Below are 19981 nucleotides of genomic sequence, written 5' to 3' on the forward strand. Positions count from 1 at the left end.
ATGTTGATATTTTGCTTGCGAGCCTTCGGATCAGCGATGTGAACTCCGGGACAGCTTGCTTTTGAATTTATCCTCGTTTTTTTTTTTGTCCAATTGGCAATCTCAGGGGATCCGCTTCTCGGTGAGCCCAGCGTCATCGCGTCCGTCCCGGTGGCGTCTCGACCGGGAAGCGCGGCGCCTCGTCTCGTAGCCGTGCGTGCAATGATGGAGGACTTTGACGAAATCTACGAGGAAGAGGATGAGGAAGAGGACGAGGACAGGGCCGCGGAGGAGCAGCTTCTGAAGTACGCTCCGGATCCGGTGGTGGTACGAGGCTCCGGACACGTCACAGTGTGAGTGGCCGACGAAGCCGACTGGCATTTGGGCGGGTGAAGAGTTCAAGCGTCGCGTGACGATGGGCGATCGTCGGTGCTTCTAGCCGGATGCTAAATGATTAGCATACCCCAGTGGGCGAGCTGAGTAGCCCCTTAGCCTCGAGTTAAAATTGACAGTACAAACTGCATTTACATATTTATATAGTTTTTCAGCACACGACTCCTCTTTTGTGCCCGCCAACTGTTTGTTTATGCTAATATCAATCACTTAAAACGTTTTTTTCAGGACTTTGTTTCATACTTGGCGACCATATACTTATAACACTCATCATGTAAAACTTAAACAGTGACTGTAAAGTGTCCTTGAGAGTTTTTAAAAGCGCTTATAAATGAAATGTATGCCTACGAAATTTTGAATTGATAAGATTGGAGAGTGTATGAAGTCTACTTACAATTTAATATCAGTATTACTGACGCACATAAATAAGATGAAATAATATACTTAATATTAAAACATGCACACCTCATCCTAAAAATGTGCACTATCATGACATCGTGGACGATGGTTAGTGAGTTTTGTCTGAATTTCAAGTTTAAGTTATCCCCAAAAAAATGTCTGAATTTTAAATTGAACGTTTCACTTCAGCATTCTGCTTTCACGTTAATTCTCCAGGTTTGGACTGAGCAACAAATTTGAATCAGAATTTCCTTCAGCGCTTACAGGGAAGGTGAGTATGCATGTTAAATGCATTGTTTAATGATCTCCAATTATTATGCCTAATTCCATGATTGCAGTATAATCGATACATGCATCCTGTGGCGTTGTCAGGTCGCACCCGAAGAGTTCAAAGCAAGCATCAACCGTGTGAACAGCTGTCTGAAGAAGACACTGCCTGTGAACGTGCGCTGGTTGCTATGTGGCTGCCTGTGTTGCTGCTGCACGCTTGGCTTCAGTTTATGGCCTGTGATTTGTCTCAGCAAGCGGGTAATACATGCGTACCCGCGCACACACACACCTGGCACCTGCCAGCATGACGAGACACACTTTTTTCACTGTTCTCTTCCAGACGAGAAGATCAATAGAGAAACTTCTAGAGTGGGAGAACAGCAGACTTTACCACAAGGTGTGTGAAGTTCACACTCTCGCTTTTCTATTTTTTTTTTTTTTATTTTATATATTGATTTATTTGTTTTTTTACACTATTACTTCATACTCAACTTTGCAATTGCTGCATGGTTAAATGAAATTTTGCTTTTCAAATAGAGCTGGCTAATTATGGAAACATTTTTACAATTACAGTAAAGTCTCGTTATATCGATATCGGATATATCGATAGTCCCGGTTATATCGATACTATTTCTATGCACGCACGGAGAAAATTACATGCAAACAGGGTCGGATATATCGATAGTCCCGGTTATATCGATATTTTTTCGGACTCCCTTGAATATCGATATAACGAGACTTTACTGTATTTTAATTGATATTGAAATAATGATTCATAATTAACTCATTCACTGCAAGACGTGCAAAAATGTTTCCACTCCAGTGCCAGGGCTTTTGTCATTGTCACTCAAATTCCAGGACCCATAGAATATTGAGTTTTAGGACTACATCAACCTTCAATATAGTGTTAGAAACCTTAGACTCTCTTCTTTCATCAGAAAAAAAAGAGTTAATTCCGAAATTATATAGGTCTGGAGTTATATGAGCTTGAACTGAGGGCAGCTGTCCAAAATACAATGCCATACATATACGTATATTGGTTTATATAGCCCTTTAACAACAGCTAAAGCTGGAAAAAAGCACTAACATGGGAAAAAGGGAAATGCTGTCTCCTGCCAGTGGTCTAGCCAGCGCTTTATCGGCACCCCCAGCAAGAAAAACCAAAACTGCAACAAATTCGGGAATCGCTCTGTCCGTCATATTTTCAATTCCCGAATAAATTCGAGAATGGCAGTGAATAAGTTAACAACCATTCATTGATTTCTAAATGTAGTTTATTAATGTTAAAAGAGCAAGCAAAAAATCAATTGGAAAGAAAGAAAAATAATATTAGATAAAAAAATAAGGGCATTAGAGACTAATAAATGAATATTAAATAGCAGCTGCTATGATGCTACCATATACTACACACTTGAATTCAAGTCATAGTAGCAGGAGATGAAAGTCGCAATTTAAACTATATGAAGAATAAATGAAGAACTATAAGAAGAATAAATGTATTTCATTTGTGTGTCAATATTCAATAAAATCTGGGACATGATGGTTAAATACAGGAGGATTTTACTCCTTAAATTATATTCCACAAATATAAAATGAGCAAAGAAAAAAAAAAAATTATTGTGGGCCTGTGTTAATGTCTGAACTCTGCTCTTGTGTTTTGAATATATTTACATTTTTTAACATCTCTTTTCAGCTGTGTTTGCATTGGAGACTGAACAAAAGAAAATGCGAATCCAACAACATGATGGAATATGTAAGTGCTGTTTTGCTATGACCCTACAAAGTTACATAGACGTAACGGATTAAGATTTTTTACATTGATTTTAATGGAAAGTGCTGTTTCGGTTTTTGAACAAATCGGTTTTCGAACCGGTTTCTGAAACGGATTATGGTCGAAAACCGAGGTATCACTGTATCTTCGAAAATGACCATTTCTCTTGTCACTCTCAGGTAATCCTAATAGAATTCCTACCGAAGATCCCCATCTTCAGACCCGACTAGCCGATGATGAGAACTTGAGAGCTATCGCCGTCCTGAGCTGCCGATGGAACTTTTCCTCCGGAATCACTCGCAAGTTTTTGTTGTTGTTGTTGTTTTTTACTGGGCGACATCGACCCTCTGTTTTCATTTCGGATGACTTTTCGCCTTTTGGTTTACAAGCCCAATGAGTGAATTCAGGCGAGCCGTCTCGCTCACGATTTGGCGGCAATGTGGATTTCTTTCAGGACTGACGCTGGAAAATGGGACTGTTCCGTTTTTGGTTTTTTTTGCGGACTTGAGCATGGCGTGACCATGGTGACAGGAACGCCGCTCCAAACTCGGCTAGTGACGACCCACCAAATACACCCCCAGTGCTTTTGGAAAAAGGGCGAGTGGACAGGAAGCTTGAAACGTGGAACAGGAAGCAAGACATGATGTGGTCACTTGAGCACACTTGACTATGTGCGTTCTTTGGACCTCGGAGACAATCACACAGTCGTGACTGCACTCCACACTCTGGGGCAACATATGCCCTGTCCTGAGTTGCATTGGCAACAAGGAGGTAGGTGAGAAAAAGATGACTGTTTGTTTTTTGTTTTTTTACCATTTTGGTTAAAGTAACGTGGAAAAAAATTGTGACACGTCATAGATCACGATTACTTTCTGAAAGGCAGCCTTCTGTTTTTATTTTATTTTTTCAATTCCTATTTTGCCAGACATGTTTATGCTTTTTTTTTCTTTTCATCAGCAAGTGTGTGTGTGTGTGTGTGTGTGTGTGTGTGTGTGTGTGTGTGTGTGTGTGTGTGTGTGTGTGCGTGTGCGTGCGCGCGCGCAATAGGGCAGAACCTCCAAAGTCAAAACATTTGTTCCAATGTTTCTTGTGCGAAATCTACAAGACCGTTCTTTCATGCTCAGCTGTTGTACAAATATGAAGAAAAAGTTAACTGCAAAAGTAAACACAAATAAATAATAACAAAAATAATAAACAATTAGCCCATGGCAGACTAACACTATGTTCAGTCATGAAGCCTAATCATTTTTTTTTCTTTTTACGTACAGTGATATCTTGGCTTACAAACTTAATTGGTTCCCAGACAGAGTGTGTAAGGCGAAAAGTGTGTATCCCAAAAAATAATTTCCCATAGGAAACCATTAAAATGAGAACAATCAGTTCCCAGGTCCCCATAAAACATAATTTTCTACTTTTTTTATTTTCTAAGCCTTAAAACTACACAAAATATACCGTATTTTATGTATAATAAATGTGCTATTGTATTATAATTAAAGAAATAAACTGTACTGGATAATACAGTGGTTTTATTGACCTTTGTGATGGACGTTGATGGCTTGATGGAATGGAGTAGGGTTTCATCAGCATGAAACACTTGATGAGGAACGTAACCTTCTTCTTTCACCATCTTGAGGAATGATCCCTCGTAGGTGCTTTCTCTGATAATTTTACCTTGTTCCTCATCAATTGTGTTCTGTTTAGCTGGGTTGATGGCTTTTTGCATCAAGTGTACAGATGGCTCGTGCGGGTTGTTTGTGGAGGCTGATTGATGGGATATTTTAACCTTGCAGTCTACACTCTGCCTTTGAACTATCAAAGTTGAAACTCTCTCACTGCCGTCTGCCTGTCTCTTTAATGTTTAAACCACCTTCCTCACTGCTGCGTTCTTGACCAATCACGTGGCTTTAACCGAAGACTGGGGGCGGGGAATAGAGGACAAAAAACAGTTGGCTGCCATTTTGTTGCTAGAACGGGCACGTTCGCGAACGACACATCACTCATTGAGGCAGGTCCGTGTACGAACGTGGTCACACTCAGGGCAGTCTCATCATTGATCATTAACTAAAATGTAGCACAGTCAGGGTATTCTCTATGGTTATACCACAGTACTTGAATATTTGTTTGATAGTGTATCAGCACCCCGATCCTTCCCCTTCCAGCTGTTCCACTTTAATAAAAGAAGTAAACACATGCAACCACTTTGTGTTGGCTTATGTCATCGCTCACTTTTTGTTATCTTCTGTTGAATTATAGTGACTTTTCTTAAGTATTTAGCTTGGTTGGGGGTGGGCAGCAGGAAATGTCAAATGCTATTCTGGAAAAATCTTGTTGATATTGATTTAATGTTTTTTTTAATTTAAAGGACAACCGACGCAGACAAGTTGTGTCCATAATTCCATAAATCCAAAATCACTTCAAATGACTTCTACTGAGCGTATTTTACAAACCACCGCATATATCAATATGTCACGTTTTAAGACTCGCGCTGAATATTCCGGAAGTCTTGTTTTTGAGTTGGTGACGAGTCCATACGTGACGTCACTGAAGGAATGCCCCTGACCGAAAAAAACACACATTTTAGCAGTCCTTCCATCACGTCAATGTATTTTGCTGTACTTGTGTGTCAAGAAAGCGACACACAATGCATTTTTGGTACTTTGTTTGGTCTGAAAACTTCGTGTTGATCCATGTCGATGGCGAAATTAGAAGGAAAACATATAAATAACGTGATGGTGAATCGTTGTGTGTTGTACCAAGACTACTATTTGATACTAGTTGACACAAATTCCCAGCAGACAAATCAGCCCATTTCCAACGGAGCTTGGGCGCCATCTTGTGCATTTTCTGGGACGCTACATTGCAGTCCAGACGCCGCAAAATGACACAGAAGGACTTCTTTAATCGATTGAAAACATGTATGCTTTCCTCTTCAGAACTATTTGAATCATATTCATAACTGGATGAGTAACAAGAAAGCATCTTCTCCGAATCTGAAGCCATTGTTTTGATTCTAGAGCAAGGCAAAGACGTCCTGGTGTGATGTCCCGAACAAGGGGGCGGGACCTTCTGAAATTCGCCACTTCCGGGTTCATTTTGAAGTCGTTTTGGGACACTTTAAGTCATTTTTATTGGTGGTTTTCATTTGACTGAAAATATCAGCCTGCATGTTTTGAGTATTTTAGATGCTATAAAACGTTTTTTGATGTCAGTTAGGAAACAAAAAAATGGTGTCAGTTGTCCTTTAAGCCACAGGTGTCAAAGTCAAGGCCCGCGGGCCAAATCCGGCCCGCCACATCATTTTTTTCGGCCCGCGAAAGCAAATCAAACTTGTTAAATTCCATGATGATTGCTAAAATGTGACCCAAAATTTCATATTTTTGGATGTCAACCACAATAAAAGTAATTATTCTTGACTTCAGATTTGAAAACGAGTTATTCATTAATTTGCTGTGTGCTGTATATGTAATATTTGAAGGGATTTAAACATTCTAATGGGTTCCCCAAATTCATAACAGCCCTCGAGAGGAAACCATAACTACAATGTGGCCCGCGGCAAAAAATTACTTTGACACCCCTGCTTTAAGTTTAAAATCCCAGAAATATTTCCACTATTTTCTCCGGCGTGAACAAATAGAGAATGAAAACAAACCTGAACAGTTGAATGCTACGAGGTCAGTAAGAATAGCAATCAGAACCGAAACAAACGGGAACTGTCCTAAAAACAAAGTTGCTATTTTGATGAAGGTCCATTGTGACCAAATACTGTCGATTCTGTCGACTTTCAGTGAAATTCAAGAAAATTTGTTGAATTAAACGTTTATTTGGATCAGATCTTTTTTAACAAAGTGTAAAATAAAATTGAATGTCACTTTTATTGGAAATTCAACAAGAGGCAACATGGCCATTTTTTGCATTAGTTTGAAATTGAATCCATAATTTTCTTTATCCCATGTTTACTGTTGAGCAGCTTGTCCAGTATTTTCATGTATTCTGGTTCGGCATGGACGAGGGCTGAGGTCAGGTCAATGGCCTCTGTGTCTTTAGAAGCTGATGAATCCGTACAAAAACCTTGCAAAAAAAAGAGGACGTACACATGACTTAAAAGCACAGTCATCGCTAATGGATTGAATAGACAATCGGGTTTTATTTTGCGCTAGCTGGCTTCGCTACCCGCAGCTTATAACTCAATCACATGATAGAATTACAGAAAATGAAAATACAGTAGGAAGGCGTTTTTGAGCCTGGAAAAAAACAACAACGATTTTTGGCTCGAAAAAAAAAGACCATGTTGATAGTGAGGCAAAAAAAAAAAAAAAAAAACGACCATGTATAGCAGTGGTCTCAAACTCGCGGCCTGCGGGCCAAATGTGGCCCCCGAAAGAATATTTTGCGGCCCGCCTTGATATGAAAGATTAATGTTAGTGCGACCCGCATCATTGATATGAATGAAACTTGTGTGGAGCTGAACAAGAAGGCAATAGAAGCCATGTTTTGGACAGTTCATGTTCAATATTTTATTTATGTTAAGAAAGTTAAAGGTTGAAGAACTGTGAATACAGACATTTGAAACTTTATAAGAATAATTTGTTTTCCTGTGGGTTTTTTTCAGTCGTCTCGATCTGCCTTATGATATTATAATCATTTGATTGATTTATTGCTGGTTAATTTATTTTTTATTCATTTTTCCTTTTATTCATTTAATTCATTTTTTTGTATGTTAAAAATAAAGATTTTGACAACATTGGAATGTTTTATCTGTGATTTTCTTGTGGAAATCCTGATGCGGCCCAGCCTCACCCAGACTTTGCCTCCAGCGGCCGCCGGGTCAATTCAGTTTGAGACCCCTGATGTATAGTAAGATATTTTTGGTCCTAAAAAAATGACCATGTATAATAAGGCATTTTGGCTCGAAAAAAAGACAGTGTATAGTAAGATATTTTTAGTTCTAAAAAAACGACCATGAATGGTAAGGCATTTTGGTCAAAAAAAAAAACCCGACCATATTTAGTAAGATATTTTTAGTTCTAAAAAACGACCATGTATAGTAAGGTATTTTTAGTCCTAAAAAAACACACACAAAAAACACCATGTATAGGAAGATATTTTTGTCCTAAAAAATGACCATGTATAATAAGGCATTTTGCGTCCTAAAAAACAAAAAAAAAAAAAAAAAAAAAACGACCATGTATAGTAAGATATTTTTGGTCCTAAAAAAATGATCATGTATAATAAGGAATTTTGGCTCGAAAAAAAGACAGTGTATAGTATGATATTTTTAGTTCTAAAAAAACGACCATGTATAGTAAGGTATTTTTAGTTCTAAAAAAAACGACCATGCATAGTAAGGTATTTTTGGTCCTAAAAAAAACCGACCATGTATAGTAAGATATTTTTGGTCCTAAAAAATGACCATGTATAATAAGGCATTTTGGCTCGAAAATAAGACAGTGTATAGTAAGATATTTTTAGTTCTAAAAAAACGACCATGTATAGTAAGGTATTTTTAGTCCTAAAAAAAACAAAAAAACACCATGTATAGGAAGATATTTTTGTCCTAAAAAATGACCCTGTATAATAAGGCATTTTGGGTCCTAAAAAACAAAACAAAACAAAAAAAACGACCATGTATAGTAAGATATTTTTGGTCCTAAAAAAAAAACGACCATGTATAGTAAGATATTTTTTGTCCTAAAAAAACCCCAAAAAACGACCATGCATAGCAAGGTATTTTTGGTCCTAAAAAAAACCGACCATGTATAGTAAGATATTTTTGGTCCTAAAAAATGACCATGTATAATAAGGCATTTTGGCTCGAAAATAAGACAGTGTATAGTAAGATATTTTTAGTTCTAAAAAAACGACCATGTATAGTAAGGTATTTTTAGTCCTAAAAAAAACAAAAAAACACCATGTATAGGAAGATATTTTTGTCCTAAAAAATGACCCTGTATAATAAGGCATTTTGGGTCCTAAAAAACAAAACAAAACAAAAAAAACGACCATGTATAGTAAGATATTTTTGGTCCTAAAAAAAAAACGACCATGTATAGTAAGATATTTTTTGTCCTAAAAAAAACCCAAAAAACGACCATGTACAGTCAGGTATTTTTGGTCCTATAAAAACAAACAAAAAAAAACGACCATGTATAGTAAGATATTTTTTGTCCTAAAAAATGACCATGTATACCAAGGCATTTTGGCTCGAAAAAAAGACAGTGTATAGTAAGATATTTTTAGTTCTAAAAAAACGACCATGTATAGTAAGGCATTTTTGGTCCTAAAAAATAAAAAAAACGACCTATTTGAGTAAGATATTTTTGGTCCTAAAAAATAACCATGTATAATAAGGCATTTTGGCTCGGAAAAAAAGACAGTGTATAGTAAGATATTTTTAGTTCTAAAAAAACGACCATGTATAGTAAGGTATTTTTGGTCCTAAAAAACAAAACAAACAAAAAAAAAACGACCATGTATAGTAAGATATTTTTAGTTCTAAAGAAAACGACCATGTATATTAAGATATTTTTAGTTCTAAAAAAAACGACTATGTATAGTAAGGCTTTTTTGGTCCTAAAAAAAAAATAAAACGACCATGTATAATAAGACATTTTTGGCTCGAAAAAAATGACCATATATCGTAAGATATTTTTAGTTCTAAAAAAAACGACCATGTATAGTAAGGTATTTTTGGTCCTAAAAAAAAAAAAAAAAAAAAACGACCTTTATTAGTAAGATATTTTTGGTCCTAAAAAAATGACCATGTATAGTAAGACATTTTTGGCTCGAAAAAAACGACCATGTACAGTAAGATAATTTAAAAAACAAAAATAACTATCATGCATAGTAAGGCATTTTTTGCCCCAAAAAACCCCACCATCTATAAAAAGACGTTTTTGACTTGAAAAAAAAAAAACAACCATGTCAAGTGAGGCGTTTTTGAGCCTGAAAAAAATGACAATTTTTGGCAATTTAAGGCTCAAAAATATAAATGACCATGTATATAGTAAAGTGTTTTTGGCTCGAAAATTAGTAAGGCATGTATTGTAAGGTATTTTTGATTAAAAAAAACAACCATGTATAGGAAGGCATTTTTAGCTTATATAAAATGATATGCATTTTTAATCCTAAAAAAAACTAGCATGTATAGCATGTATAGTCGAAACCTTCACTTTTGTACAGATGACGGCTGAAGAAACCTTCTCATCCATGTATAGTCAGGCATTTTTCATCCTAAAAAAACAACTATGTATCGTAAGGCGTTTTTGAGCCTGAAAAAAAATTAAAATTTTTGGCTCGAAGGACCCTGAAAGGCTTGGAAAAAAAAGAACATGTATGTATAAGGCATTTTTGGCTCAAAAAATAGGACGGCATACATACCCAGCAGATCATGGTAAGGCGTTTTTGAGCCCGAAAAAAAAACCCGACCATTTGTAGTCAGGCGTTCTAAGCCCGAAAAACACATCCATATTCTTAGTTGAAAAAAACAACCATGTATACAATATGGTTGGATAGTCTCAGTTTCGGCTATGTGACCTTCCGAAACACCACCACATCATATTAACCCTTTCAAGCACTCCTTAGCCTGATAACACGATAAGCTGAAAGGGTTCATGAAAATGCAAACGTTCCTACCGTTGTCTGCGTCCAGAATGGTTGGTGAGGGTAAATTCAGACATGCCACCTGCCTCTTAAACTCGTCCATCTCGGCACTTGTCACCTTGGGTCTCTTGGCTGTTACCAAGCAGGAGGTCAAAGGTCATTTTGATTTGTTATATACTTTCTTACAAATTACTCAGTGTAGCTCTCGTCGAATATACTTTGACGATAGCCCACAGGACAATAAAAAATATTGAATTGCTAATACATCCAATGACAGTCATGATGGTAAAAATATAATTAAAAAAAAACCATGGACATAATTTAGGACTTGGTAAACTCCTTCACAGGAAGCGCTCATGAGCTCGGTTACAAATCTATCGGTTCATGAAAAGGATAACACATTGAAATGTCTATGTTCTGTTGTTTTATGCATGTGGGTACTTGGGACGTCCAGGGGTGTGGTATTCAAATCAAGAAGACTATGTTTTACTAATGTATCCCTTAAATTTGCATATACAGTGAGACCTCAACTTACAAACACCTTATCTTACAAACTTTTCATCGTACAAACGTCAAATTTATGAAAATTAAACCTTATAATTAGCACTATTTTCATAATACACACCCACCACGGCTGGCGGAGTGATCTTCGGCGGAAGCACAGGACCGAACAGCACCAGAGCTTAAGTTACCAACAGTCCTTATGGAAGGTGACTCTCCTTCCATAAGCCATCAACGACCATCAAAAAGGTAAATAAAACTTTATTTTACAGCACAGTTTATGTCTTTAATTACAGTCCTCATGTAATGCGCCTCTCTTTCCAAACAGCAATTCCCTTTGACCTTCAACCTCCAACGCCATTCCATCGAGCCATAAATGACCATCACAAATGTAAATAAAGTGATTTTATGATACAATGCAGTGTATTTCTTTCATTACAATACAATAGCACATTTATTATACATAGAATAAGCTATGTTGTGTGTAGTTTTAAGGCTTATTTAGTTGAAAAGTATATTTCATGGAAACCCGGGAAACGGATTATTCCCATTTTAATGGTTTCCTATGGGAATTAATTTTTTGAGATACACACTTTTCGCCTGACACACGCTGTCTGGGAACCAATTAAGTTCGTAAGTTGAGGTTTCACTGTACTCTCAATAAATAGCTTGGCAGAGGGCTGTAGAAGTTGGGCGTCGGTCATGAACGGCTACATCCCCTGCCAGCAGTAAAAGACAATCTTCCTGTGTTCAAGCCTCATTAAAATGTCTACGTTTTGTTGGTTTATGGATGTTGGATGTTACATGAAGTGGCTTCATGAAAACTGCGCCCCCTGTGGGCAGTAAGACAATCTTCCTGCGTTTGAGCCTTTGTTCACACCGTCCGAGCAAACATCTCTGACATTGCTCCACTGCATCGCGTCATCTATGACAAAATGAGCCGGCAAGCGCCACACGCTGTGAGAGATTTCAGTCGTTTTAGGGAGCGTCGCTCAGTGTGACTCGTGAAAGGTGAACTCCCTGGAAATAGATGCTGTTTGAATTCTTACTCAGAAGCTGCACGCCTGTATATGTGCTGTCTCCAAGGGTATAATTGGACAGCAAAAGGATGCAATCGGGGCAGCTGGTCGTCAAGAGAACCTCAGTAGCAGTCATGGGATACTCTAATGCAAACACACAAAACAGACCTTTGTTCGCACTTTGTTTTTTTTTTTTTGTGAAAGCAAAGTCCGCAAATGAGTCGAAACAAAGATCAACATGAATTTTGTTAGCAACTCACCCATGCGGAGGGTGTTGTTCACTAAGGTCAACTTAGAAGTGACACTGAAGCAACGTCCCAACCTTTGCAAAAAAAAACATAAACGTTCACAATATAAGACAGTGCGGTTATTTAAAGGACAACCGACTTCACTTTTTTTGGTTCTTAACTGACATCAGAAAAACGTTTTATAGCATCTAAAATACCCAAAACACGCAGTATGATATTTTTAGTCAAATGCAAAACACCAATAAAAATGACTTAGTGTGCTGAAACTGCAAAAAAATAAGCTGCGAATTGGGCATTTTCAGTAAGTCCCGCCCCCACTTCGTGACGTCACTGCAAGACGTCTTGCATAACTGGAGAATAAAAACAATGGCTTCAGATTCGGAGAATATGCTTTCTTGTTACACATCCAGTTATGAATATGATTCAAATAGTTCTGAAGAGGAAAGCATACATGTTTGCAATCGATTAAAAAAGTTATTCCCTGTCATTTTGAGGCAACATTGAGGGGAAATTTCTCACCGAAAAAGAGGCACAAAATGGCGACCTCCTGTGGCCATTTTCCTTATATGGAGCTTGGAAACCCTCTTCTGGCAGCTTTTGGGTGCAACACGAGATCCCCAGACCAAACATTACAGCAAAATACATTGACGTAATGGAAGGACCGCTACAATGCGTCTTTTTTTTTCGATCAGGGGCATTCCCTTAGTGACGTCACGTACGGACTCGTCACCAACTCAAAAACAAGACTTCCTGAATATTCAGCACGAGTCTTAAAACGTAAAAATAGCTATATATGGTGGAATCTTATTAAAATACGCTCAGTAGAAGTCATTTGAAGCCATTTTACAAATTATGGACACAACTTGTCCGGAGACGTCGGTTGTCCTTTAAAATGTAAACCCAAACATCAGCAACATTTACTGTACATTTTTTGGACTTGAAAGACAAAGAAGGAGTCACTCTCGTTGGCCGGATAAATTTTCCCCCACACGTTCTCCACAAACATCTTGGTGAGGGTTTCGGATCCTGGCACGTTGGTACTTTCGCCCACGTACGTCCACACGCCCAAGAACTGCAACATGGGGTGGAAGCTTTACTCGCACGCGGTGTATACATTCAAGGACGGAAGCTTCTTACCTGGTCGCGACCTTGAATTTGCACCTGCCGAGTTAGCGCGTCACAGTCGGCCAAAGGAGCTGAGAGGGTCGCAGGCAGAAGTGCGGCAGCGAGAATAAAGAGGAACATTGTAGCACAGCTTTTGGATTGACGTGGAGATCTGAGAGCTTCTCTGGCTAGAATGATGGTTCGGTCCGTTCCCAGCTCACAGAGTACATATCTCAAAGTTCATCTGCGTGTTTGCACGTTTTGTAATATGTTTTGAAGGGGAGTTTAAGCCAAAATCAATTTTTGCCGCAGCCCACATTATAGTTACGATTTCCTCTCAGAGGTCCGTTATGAATTTGGGGAAGCTATTCGAATTTTTAATCCCCTCCACTTATTACATATAGGACGCACAATAAATGAATGAATAACTACATTTCAAATTTGAAGTAAAAAATAGTGACTGTTATTGTGATTGATATGGGACAGTTTGAAATTGTTGTTCGTACTTGTTCAATTTGCTTTCGCGGGCCAAATAAAATGATGTGGCGGGCCAGATTTGGCCCTCGGGCCTTGACTTTGACACATGTGCACTAAACTGTTCAATGGACATTGAAGCATCCGCTTTTGTTTAGTTTTTAATTATCACGAATCACCTACAGAAAAAAATACATGTGAATGATTTCTAATTTAATTAAATACAGTGAGCTTATGAACTTAATTGGTTCCCAGAAAGTGTGTGTAAGGTGAAAATTGTGTCTTCCAAATATTAATTTGGCCGGCCTGACAAGAGCATAATGGCCAGAGCTAGCACACTGTATCGGTAGCGAGCTGCATAAGCAAATAGATTGTTTATTTAATAGCTGTTTTGTCAACTCATGAAGGCTCAAGGAGCAGGAAATTGATTTGGTTGTAGATTTACTGTGAAAGCTATTTTCAAGAAGAAAAAAATGGGCATCGTTCATATAAGAGGTGGCGATTTCTGTCCATTTGGGTTACTGATGACAGCTGAAGAAACCTTATAATAATAATAAAATAATAATAATAATACTTTTTATCCATAATTTATTGAATCATGATCACTGAAGTAATTTTGACCTATTTAATAAAATATAAAAAATGAGTTTTAGTCGAATCCTCCTGAGTCAAATGCAAAAGAGTACAAGGAAAAAGACACCAAGTATTGTTTTGTGAGTAAACTTTATTAGCGAATCAGAGCTACACACTAACTGCAATGGGCTTGATTTATATGCACGTGTTAGCAGATGTGCGGAGAGCAGAACACCGTCAAAATGTTTCCTGACACAAATTCAATCAGTTGATAAAGAGGTCAAAAAGTTTGTCCAGTAACCTCGCAACTCGCTGTCCCATCTTGGCCTCTAACAAGGAATTGAAGGCAGCAAGTCCATCCGAGGTTGCAATGTTGTCTGGGCAGAGTTCTGTGTAGGTCAACGTACAAGATTTGATTTTTGTTCTGGGTATGAGTGAGCTCAGTCTTCTCACCATAGCTCGGATCCATCATGAGTGGGGAAGGCATGTGGAGACAATTTGCCTGCATCTGAAGCATCTCCACATCAGCGGGTGAGATGCTCTGTTGCCTGCCTGGAGATCATACAAAGCAACCATCAACTAAATAACGAGTCAGGCTGCAGTCCACCAAGCGAAAATCGATCTGGCCACACTCAAGCAAAACAACTGTCAATCTTTCAAACAAAACAACTGTCAATCTTTCAAACAGGCAACTAGCAACTATACTCACCGATACTACTAAAATTAGGCAAGTACCAACCAAGCAGGCAGTGGTGGACTGTCAGGGCCTGCAAGGCCTTCTCTACTGAACTAAAAATATCTGAAGTACAATACAGTGATACCTTGTCTTACGAACTTAATTGGTTCCCAGACAGAATGTGTAAGGCGAAAAGTCTCTCATCTCTCCCAAAAAGTAATTTCCCATAGGAAACCATTAAAATGAGAATAATCCGTTCCCATAAAACATTTTCTACTTTCTAATTTTCTAAGCCTTAAAACTACACAAAATATACCTTATTTTATGTATAAATGTGCTCTAGTATAATTACAGAAATAAACTGTACTGTATAATTGAGTCGTTTTATTTACCTTTGTGATGGTCGTTGATGGCTTGATAGAATGGAGTGGCCGGTTTCCTTAGCATTAAACACTTGATGAGGAACGTAACCACCTTCTACCATCTTGAGGAATGATCCCTTGTAGGTGCTTTCTCTGCGATAATTTTATCTAGTTCCTCATCAATTGTATTCTGTTTAGCTGGGTTAATAGCTTTTTGCATCAAGTGTACAGATGGCTTGCGGGGGTTGTTTGTGGAGCCTGATTGATGGGATATTTTAACCTTGCAGTCTACACTCTGCCTTTGAACTATCAAAGTTGAAACTCTCTCACTGTCATCTGCCTGTCTCTTTAATGTTGAAACCACCTCCCCTCACTGCTGTGTTCTTGACCAATCACGTGGCTTTAACCGAAGACTGGGAGCGGACAAAAAACAGTCAGCGACCATTTTCTCTTTGGAGAACGACTTCACTCTCTATCTGTAAACCCCACCACCCCTCACTGCTGCGTTCTTGACCAATCGCATGGCTTTAACCGAAGACTGACCAAATAACAACAATACCGAGCAATAGCCAACACCACCGCTGTGCCAAAGTCAATCATAATAAAACTTTTCGCTCTGATGACTGTGTGTTGTGTATTCTTACTGAGAAGCAAAAGACTCCGAAAAGCATCTTGGTTGGATTTGACTTCTTCATAGACCACCAGACAGTCTGAGCAGTTGGTCTGCAGGTACACTTCCTTCAGATAGAATGGACGCTCTGTCAAAAATAAACAAACAAACGTGGAATTCATGGACAATGTTTATCATGGATGCTTCGGTGGGGAGAAATTGAGCTTGACTCCACTCACCAATCAATATTGTGCTGTTTTCCATGGTCACGTTGTAGATCATCCCGGAACACTCACCGTAGCTGGAGGCACAGTCCCCAGGTAAACAATACAGAATGTTTGTTATCATTGCAGCACTGTGTTTACATTCTCTGCGTCTGGAAGATGGTGAGCACGTTGCTGAGGGAGGTGGCGCGGATGTCCAGCCAGATGCTGTTGAGCAGATGTCCCAGGGATCGACTTCCTGGGAGGTCAGAGCTTCCACCAATGTACAGCCAGCGCCCCAACATCTGTATCAAGCCCGAAGCGCTATTTCGAGTGAAAAGCATACTGGCGTAGTCGTGTTGTTAAACTCAACGAATGACAATCAACGTTGAGCTTTTCCAATGATTTTTTTCTGACCATTGTTACATTTTTTTGCCTTGGTTTCACAGTCATGAGCCTTCTTAAGCACAATGTGACCCCAAGGCAAAAGCAGGTTCACCACACGCAGCAAAACCACATACATTTATAATCCTGTGGAATGTAACGATACAAAAAAAGTCTCCATCAAAATGCTACATGTCTTCGTTTTATGATTACAGCTCATATCACGTTCGGTACTGTAAATAGGGAGGTGGGGGGGGGGGGGCTATTGGGAACATCAAGACAATGACATTTAAAAGAGAATGACAGCTCAAATTTTTGCCTCTTTGGAAAAGGGACGACATACTGAGCATTATTTTCTTTTAAAAAAAGATGATTATCCAACTTTTTTTTCAGGAATAGGTTACAAGAGATTACTCGTACACTAAATGACAGAGTGTATCTACTTTGCTTCTGGCTTTCTAGTCATTTCAGTAGAAACCTTTACAATTAACTCATTCTTTCCCATTCACAAATTTATTCTGAAATTGAAAATATGATGTAGAGCGCCATTTCCGAATTTGTTCATGTTTTGTTTTTTCATGCTTGTGTGCCGATAAAGCGCTGGCCGTGGCCTCTGGCAATATTTTTCTTTTCCACAAGGGGGTAGCATTTCCCTTTTTCCATGTTAGCGCTTTGTTCCAGCTTCAGCTGTTGTTGAAGCCCCATATAAACCAATATGCATGTATTGCATTGTATTTTGGACAGCCACCCTCATTTCAAGCTCATATAACTCCAGACCCATATCATTTAGGAATTAACTCTTTTTTTTATGAAAGAAGAGAGTCTAAGGTTTCGTACGCTGCATTGAATGTTTATGTAGTCCTAAAACTCAATATTCTCTGGGTCCTGGAATTCGAGTGACAATGACAAAAAATGGCACTGGAGTGGACACATTTTTGCATGTATGTCAGTGAATAAGTTAACAAAGTTTAGAGTAAAAATATTTATTGTCAAATAATGTTTTGAAGATAAATTTGGCATTATTTTTTGATTGTGTCATTTTTTTTTTAATTGCTGGTCAAATGGTTTTTTTCAGTGACTGAAATATACCAATGGATAGTCACAATGTTCCAGCATACGGTTACATAGTTAATGGTAATATTACGTTGTTTCATAGGGATTTAGTGAAATATTCATGCACAGAAAAACAATTAAAGAGAAGACAAATGTTATATCAATAAATCTTCTGATAAAAGTAATATCGGAAATCGTACGCTGGATGCTGTAGTAAGAAAGATTTACAATATATTTTACACATACGAGTTGTACATTAAAATCTATTCAACTATCAATTCAACTCAATTAAAATGCTATTTTCCAAACATCCAAATGCAAGTGAATCGACTGAAGCAACAATTTGTAGATGAGGCTGCAGGTTTGCACTTACTTGCTCATTGCTGATGCTTATTGGTTTCAGGAGAGCGTCACAATTTATCGGCGGAGCAGCGCGACCCACGGCGAGAAGACCCAGCAAGAGAACGACCACACCACTGCTCTCCATCTTCACATCTGACAAGTCTTCCAAAACGTTTTTCCGCTTTCAGGGTTTTTTTTTTGTGGACGGTGAGGAGGGGTGGACCTTTTGGCTCACATGAGGAATGGATGGAATCTTGATTTAATCGGTTATTATACAGAGTAGCTTTGTTGAGCCGATTATGGCCTTTCGGTCGAAAATCCCCAAAAGTAGCCGAGAGGATAAATGCGGATTAAGTAACAGAGAAGTTTGATAAGCGCATGTGCTTTGCATCACTGCTCAAAAGTCCTTCTGTGACACTGCGAGTTTACTTCTAATGACCAAGTGAAGACTGACTGATTCATTCATCCACAACTTGAACTTTCAGGACAAATGGCGTCTTGTGGGTTCGTGTTTTAACTGCCCTTCTCTTTTGCACCACAACCGGAGGAGGAAAAAAAGTGTCTCACTGGACACGAGAAAAAAAAAGCATTTGGTTTTGAATTATGCAAAAACAAAAAACCCAGTGATTGAGATCATAAATAAAGTATTAAAATGCAATTTATTTCTACTTTGTAATTACAAGAATTAATCAAGACTACTTGGTCTTACCTACATTGCCTGTCTTAACTTATAAGTGAATGGACCGAAATCCCTCTCCTCCATTTTTTAAAATAAAATCAAATGAATGTACTGCATTTTCCACACCTTGACTGTATTTCCCCAGAATGTTCTTTTTTTAATGTCAAACACAAAAATAGAAATTGCAGAATAATATAATGTGCATTATTGTCTACATTTTTATGAGCTCAAAATTATTCCATGGTTTTATCAGTTTTTCACAATCCAATAATATACTTTTAAAAGATTACTAAACCTTCCTTTTTTAAAACTTTTATGTTCCTTATAAGTTTTCATGGAATATTTTGGCCTTAAAGGACAACCGACACCATTTTTTTGTTTCCTAACTGATATCAGAAAAACGTTTTATAGCATCTAAAATACCCAAAACACACAGGCTGATATTTTTAGTCAAATGAAAAACAACAATAAAAACGACTTAAAGTCTCCGAAAACTACTTCAAAATGATCTGAGAAAGTTTCCGTTTCAGAAGGTCACGCCAAGATGTCTTGCCTTGCTCGAGAATCAAAACAATGGCTTCAGATTCGGAGAAGATGCTTTCTTGTTACTCATCCAGTTATGAATATGATTCAAATAGTTCTGAAGAGGAAAGCATAAATGTTTGCAATTGATTAAAGAAGTAATTGCGTATCAATTCGAGCCATCAGGACTCAATGTAGCGTCCCAGAAAATGCACAAGATGGCGCCCAAGCTAAGTTGGAAACGGGCTGATTTGTCAACTAGAATCAAATCGTAGTCTTGGTGCAACAGAAAACGATGCACCATCGCGTTATTTATGTGTTTTCCTTCTAATTTTGCCATCAACACAGATCAACACGAAGTTTTCAGACCAAAGTACCCAAAATGCATTGTGTGTCACTTTCTCGGTCAGGGGCGTTCCAGACGTGACGTCACGTCAGGAATCGTCACCAAGTCAAAAACGAGACTTCCTGAATATTCAGCGCGAATCTTAAAACGTAAAATATAGCTATATGCCGTGGAATCTTTGTAAAATGCGCTCAGTAGAAGTCATTTGAAGTGATTTTACGGACACAACTTGTCTGGAGGCGTCGGTTGTCCTTTAAATATTTCAGAAATCAACGATTTTTTTGAGACACTTAATAAAAAAAAACACAACATTTTCCATTTCTATTCATAGTGCCAAAAACTGAAAATTATGGCGAAATCAACAAATAAATCTGCCCGGCGAAGTAATTATAAGCGATGACCGAAATGAAACGGTGTGTTATATATCCTAGCATGCACCGCGCACTACTTCTTCTACAGGGGGAAATGGAGTCG

General features: G+C 38.1%; 3 protein-coding genes across 3 annotated transcripts; 1 reads left to right on the forward strand and 2 right to left on the reverse strand.

The window, feature by feature from the left end:
• Positions 1 to 27: 27 nt before the first annotated feature.
• On the forward strand, positions 28 to 5002 carry LOC148892772 (cysteine-rich hydrophobic domain-containing protein 2). Its single transcript, XM_089005846.1, has 6 exons — positions 28 to 332; positions 988 to 1042; positions 1144 to 1299; positions 1382 to 1438; positions 2735 to 2794; positions 2992 to 5002. The coding sequence occupies exons 1-6, from the start codon at positions 202 to 204 to the stop codon at positions 3040 to 3042; spliced, it is 510 nt and encodes a 169-aa protein (XP_088861972.1). The 5' UTR covers positions 28 to 201; the 3' UTR covers positions 3043 to 5002.
• Positions 5003 to 6612: 1610 nt separating this feature from the next.
• LOC148892773 (uncharacterized) lies at positions 6613 to 13490 on the reverse strand. Its single transcript, XM_089005845.1, has 6 exons — positions 13317 to 13490; positions 13106 to 13251; positions 12192 to 12253; positions 11962 to 12075; positions 10445 to 10543; positions 6613 to 6880 (listed from the first exon to the last, which is right to left on the reverse strand). Exons 1-6 carry the CDS (start codon positions 13422 to 13424, stop codon positions 6726 to 6728), a joined length of 684 nt encoding a protein of 227 aa, XP_088861971.1. The 5' UTR covers positions 13425 to 13490; the 3' UTR covers positions 6613 to 6725.
• Positions 13491 to 14468: 978 nt separating this feature from the next.
• LOC148892774 (uncharacterized) lies at positions 14469 to 18196 on the reverse strand. Its single transcript, XM_089006265.1, has 6 exons — positions 17992 to 18196; positions 16344 to 16486; positions 16218 to 16279; positions 16013 to 16126; positions 14784 to 14882; positions 14469 to 14719 (listed from the first exon to the last, which is right to left on the reverse strand). Exons 1-6 carry the CDS (start codon positions 18103 to 18105, stop codon positions 14595 to 14597), a joined length of 657 nt encoding a protein of 218 aa, XP_088862391.1. The 5' UTR covers positions 18106 to 18196; the 3' UTR covers positions 14469 to 14594.
• Positions 18197 to 19981: the final 1785 nt, after the last annotated feature.

Source organism: Hippocampus bargibanti, linkage group LG10 (assembly GCF_051943395.1).
Source record: "Hippocampus bargibanti isolate YZ-2025 linkage group LG10, ASM5194339v1, whole genome shotgun sequence".
Classification (NCBI taxonomy): Eukaryota; Metazoa; Chordata; class Actinopteri; order Syngnathiformes; family Syngnathidae; genus Hippocampus; species Hippocampus bargibanti.

Bases quoted from the DNA above. Each gene is read 5' to 3' on its own strand.
- LOC148892774 (XM_089006265.1), bottom strand. From the start codon at position 18,105: ATGGAGAGCAGTGGTGTGGTCGTTCTCTTGCTGGGTCTTCTCGCCGTG. The intron at 14,883-16,012 runs GTAAGAATACAC...TATGATCTCCAG, and splicing joins TCGGAGTCTTTTGCTTCTCA to GCAGGCAACAGAGCATCTCA. The intron at 14,720-14,783 runs GTGAGAAGACTG...TGACCTACACAG, and splicing joins CATGATGGATCCGAGCTATG to AACTCTGCCCAGACAACATT.
- LOC148892773 (XM_089005845.1), bottom strand. From the start codon at position 13,424: ATGTTCCTCTTTATTCTCGCTGCCGCACTTCTGCCTGCGACCCTCTCA. The intron at 12,254-13,105 runs GTACAGTAAATG...TTTTTTGCAAAG, and splicing joins GTCTTTCAAGTCCAAAAAAT to GTTGGGACGTTGCTTCAGTG. The intron at 6,881-10,444 runs GTAGGAACGTTT...TTTTTTTGCAAG, and splicing joins CATTCTGGACGCAGACAACG to GTTTTTGTACGGATTCATCA.
- LOC148892772 (XM_089005846.1), top strand. From the start codon at position 202: ATGATGGAGGACTTTGACGAAATCTACGAGGAAGAGGATGAGGAAGAG. The intron at 333-987 runs GTGAGTGGCCGA...TTAATTCTCCAG, and splicing joins GGCTCCGGACACGTCACAGT to GTTTGGACTGAGCAACAAAT. The intron at 1,043-1,143 runs GTGAGTATGCAT...TGGCGTTGTCAG, and splicing joins CTTCAGCGCTTACAGGGAAG to GTCGCACCCGAAGAGTTCAA.